Source organism: Triticum aestivum, chromosome 3B (assembly GCF_018294505.1).
Source record: "Triticum aestivum cultivar Chinese Spring chromosome 3B, IWGSC CS RefSeq v2.1, whole genome shotgun sequence".
Lineage (NCBI taxonomy): Eukaryota > Viridiplantae > Streptophyta > Magnoliopsida > Poales > Poaceae > Triticum > Triticum aestivum.
Window position 1 is genome coordinate 539,587,120 of NC_057801.1, and position 4,161 is coordinate 539,591,280.

Consider the following 4,161-nt stretch of genomic DNA (forward strand, 5'->3'; position numbering starts at 1 on the left):
CCTGTTTATGGAAAAGATATGGTTCGGATTGCTCAGGGACCGATACAAACCCGTTTTGTATGGCTTTCAGTGTCCGGACCGCGCGGTCTGAAATGTATTTGAGCGGTTAAAGGATGGAGTAATAAAAGTAAATAATATGTGCGTCCTTCGCCATGTGGATGTGGTGCTAGGCGGCTTTGCCGCAGCGCGTATTCATTGAGCAGTCCCTGCTTACCTAACCCAAGCAGCCAACGAAGCCGCGCACTTGGGGCTGGATCCACCCCGTCCCCACCCCGTCTCCAACGCTAACCTTCTGGAAAATTCCGCTAATCCAAGAAATTCTCGCCCCCCAACCCAACCCCCAACCAACCAACCAAACCCAACCGAAGAAGCCGAGCCGAACCCCACTCCGCCGATCAGCCGCTATGCACTGAGGCCGAATCGCCGCAGCCCGAGGAGGAGAAGGGGGTGGAGGGGATGGAGGGGAGTGGCGGGTCCGCGTCGCTGCCGCCGTTCCTCACCAAGACGTACGAGATGGTGGACGAGCCGGCCACGGACGCGGTGGTGGCGTGGACGCCGTCCGGCACCAGCTTCGTCGTCTTGAGCCAGGCCGACTTCTGCCGGGATCTTCTCCCCAAGTACTTCAAGCACAACAACTTCTCCAGCTTTGTGCGCCAGCTCAACACCTACGTAAGGAGAACAACTTCACACCCACCCTCCCCCTCTCTCCTCCGCCCAATCTCTGTTCCGCCGCTGGAATTGGGGCCTGGCCGAAATGCGTGGCGGTTTCTTGTGCTGACATGTGAGGCTATGAGCCAAGGAGGTTGTGTGGGTTATCGTGGAATTCGGTTCAGTTGGGCAAATAATCTGCGATTTAGAACGAGTGCTTGTGATTTATTGCTCTTGTGATCCAAAATACACTTTATAGGTAGCTGCTTAGTGTGCCGGATTATGTAATTTGTCATTTTACTTGGCATACTTTTAAACAACAGAGGTCAACTCTTGATTTGTTCTATATGTGAAATTCAACTAACTTCGTTCAGTACTATCTCTTCTTGATCCCGTGGCTGTTTGACAAATAAAATCTACCACACTCACTTCCAATATACTTCCTCCGTTCCTAAATGCAAGTCTTTGTAAAGATTTCACTATGGACTACATACGGAGCAAAATGAGTGAATCCATACTCAAAATGCATCTATATACATCCGTATGTGGTTCATAGTGGAATCTCTACAAAGACTTATATTTAGGAACGGAGGGAGTAATTTGTTTCCCTTCTGTTGCAGTACATGATTTATTTTAGCCTTGGTAATGGTAATGCATGATACCTCTTATGCGAATGTGAGGCTATTCTAATATTTGTCACCTACTCGTTCTTATATAGGGCTTTAGGAAGGTAGATCCAGAACAATGGGAATTTGCAAATGAAGAATTCATACGAGACCAGCGGCATCGGTTGAAAAATATCCATAGACGCAAGCCAATATTCAGCCATTCATCACATACTCAGGGTGCCGGACCATTAGCTGATAGTGAAAGGAGGGACTATGACGAGGAAATTGAGAGGCTCAAGTGTGATAATGCATCACTGAAGTTACAGCTTGAAAGGAAGAAAACTGATATGGAGAGTAAAATGAAGGCTTTGGAAGACAAACTATTTGCTATCGAGGATCAGCAGAAAAATCTTATATCTTATGTCAGAGAAATTGTGAATGCACCTGGATTTTTTTCTAGCTTCGTAGAACAATCTGATCATCAGGGAAAGAAGAGGAGACTGCCTAAACCAATTTCATTCCATGAGGATACAAGTACTCAGGGGAACCAGATTATGCATTGTGACTTGGTCAACTCACCAACTCATGAACTTTTTAGGGCATCATTTGACAAAATGGAATCATCCTTAAATTCCTTGGAGAATTTCTTCAAAGAAGCGAGCGAGGCATTTGGTAATGATGTTTCATATGATGGTGATGTCCCAGGTCATTCTTCAGCTGTTGTTCTTACAGAGCTCCATTCATCTGCGGAGAGTGAGCCCCTCCATTCATCTGCGGAGAGTGAGCCCCATGAGCAATCACCTCCGTCCATGATGCATACTTGTTCAGCTGGTGTAGGAGATTCACACTCTTCTCGCGATATAGCAGAGTCCGCCAGCTGTCCAGAGAGTCCTCCGCTTCCCGAAGCTCATTCTCGTGCAGATTCACGAGCTAAGGTCTCCGAGATAGATGTCAATTTGGAACCTGCTGTTACAGAAACTGGTCCATCGAGAGATCAACAACCCACCCAAGACCCTCCTGCTGATGCAAATGATGGATTTTGGCAGCAGTTTCTTACCGAGCAGCCTGGGTTGTCCCATGCACACCAGGAGGCCCAATCAGAACGGCGAGACAGAGAAGCAAATCAAACAACAGCAGGAGACCGCGGAAGTTTTTGGTGGGGCAAGAGCGTCGAACAGATGACAGAAAAACTGGGGCATCTCACCTCAGCTGAGAAAACCTGAGTATGTATTTCTCATTTCTTGTAGCTGAAAAATGACCAGTACAGAAACATTAGGACGATGGCACCTCCCAGTGAGATATGCCTACTAACATTTACTTTGCAGTGTATCATAATTGCGTGCTTAGATTGTTGCAGACTATGTGCTATACTACCTTGATATACGTTCATATTTTGTTAGCTACACGTTCAGACACCATTGTCAATGACTCGTGATATTTTTCAGATTTGTGGTTCTTTTGTGACAACTACGCGTTGCCTGTTGGAGGGTTTTTATTTTTATTTTTGTGCATGTTGCCAGCTATTTGAACCATGGTCAAGAATTTCCTTGTTTGTGAAACATGAACCCTTGTTATTTCTTGCCGTAGTGGCTTCAGATGATCAATGATATTATGTCCATGGTTCATTTGATTTCTTGCGTTGTGTCATCGCCATCAACGTTTGCTGCTTGCCTGCTCCTGAGGCTTTTGTGCATGGCGCCTTTTGTCCATGGCGCCTTTTGTGCATCAAGATGTCCCTTGGCTGCTTTTCCCTGATGCTTCAGCAAATCTGCAGCTGCCTCGCCCTGGATTACGCAGGGTAGTAATAAAATCAGCAAAAGGATCCTTTGCTGCTTGCCTGCTCCTGTTGCTATGGCTTGGCTCAAAACTGGGACCTGGCTCGCTGCCCCTGCCCTTCCCGTCATGCATATAGTCACTACAGTGTGAGGACTGGAGGAGAGATATTTTCAAGTCATCGACGTTTCCTGGCACTGGAAGCTTGCAAAATTTTACAGATGCGTTGTAACACTCCGCTAGTTGCATGCATGGTCCTACGAAGAACTCTGGTCTCGAGTCCCTGTATCAAAGGGTAGAACAACCAGCTGCTCTGGCGGACATTTCTTTCGCTTCGATCCAAAGCATGGCAGACTTATTTGTGCTAACGCCGCGTGATACTTGCAAATTGTGAATCGTATCCGATCTTAAGCTATGCCTCCTTAGGGCATATTCAACGCTCGCTCACCCCAAAGTTTTCTCCCGCATCCGGCCGGAGCCGGTCATCCAACGCTACATGCAAACCTTTCAAAGCGCGGTTCAACCAAACTCGGAGGAAATTCATGCAGATAGGATGAAATTCATTACATTCCGAATATATTTTCACTAAAACCTACTCTAAATCTAATCTAAATGATTGCCGGCGTCCGCTCGGGCGTGAGCACCGCAAAAAGAAGCTCCGGCTCTGCCTTCGCAGTCTCTAGCTTTGCCTCGGCCTCCACCTCCACCTTCGCAGCGGCTAATCGGCCGACGAGGATCAGCCCGCCAAGCTTAGCTGCAACCGGGAGGGGGGGAAGCGGGCCTTCTTGGAACCCGAGCGTTGAAGACCTAGCATGCACTATTCTTCCTTGCTGCCGGCATCGTTGTTGGTATTGCTGCCAACCTCATCGCCGTCGTCGGAGTCGGGCATGTCGCGGGCGGAGCGGTAGGACTCGAGCAACGCCTCCTGCTCATCCACCTCCACGTCCGCCGCGATGCCGACGACGAGTAACTCCTCCGCGTTCCAGTGCTCATCGAGGAAGCGGATGTTGTAGGATTGATCGTCTTGCGCCTGCCAGAACCCCCCTGCTCCTCATAATGTAGTGGGCACGAGCTTTGCCCATGGTGATGCCGGCATAGGCCGACGAAGACGGCGGCGCCTGCTCGTTGCCAG

At 48.7% G+C, this 4,161-nt stretch overlaps 1 protein-coding gene across 1 annotated transcript; it reads left to right on the forward strand.

Annotated features, from left to right (window-relative positions):
* Positions 1 to 260: 260 nt before the first annotated feature.
* Positions 261 to 2,723, forward strand: LOC123070778 (heat stress transcription factor A-4b). Its single transcript, XM_044494117.1, has 2 exons — positions 261 to 669; positions 1,367 to 2,723. The coding sequence occupies exons 1-2, from the start codon at positions 457 to 459 to the stop codon at positions 2,477 to 2,479; spliced, it is 1,326 nt and encodes a 441-aa protein (XP_044350052.1). The 5' UTR covers positions 261 to 456; the 3' UTR covers positions 2,480 to 2,723.
* The last annotated feature ends 1,438 nt before the right edge of the window (positions 2,724 to 4,161 follow it).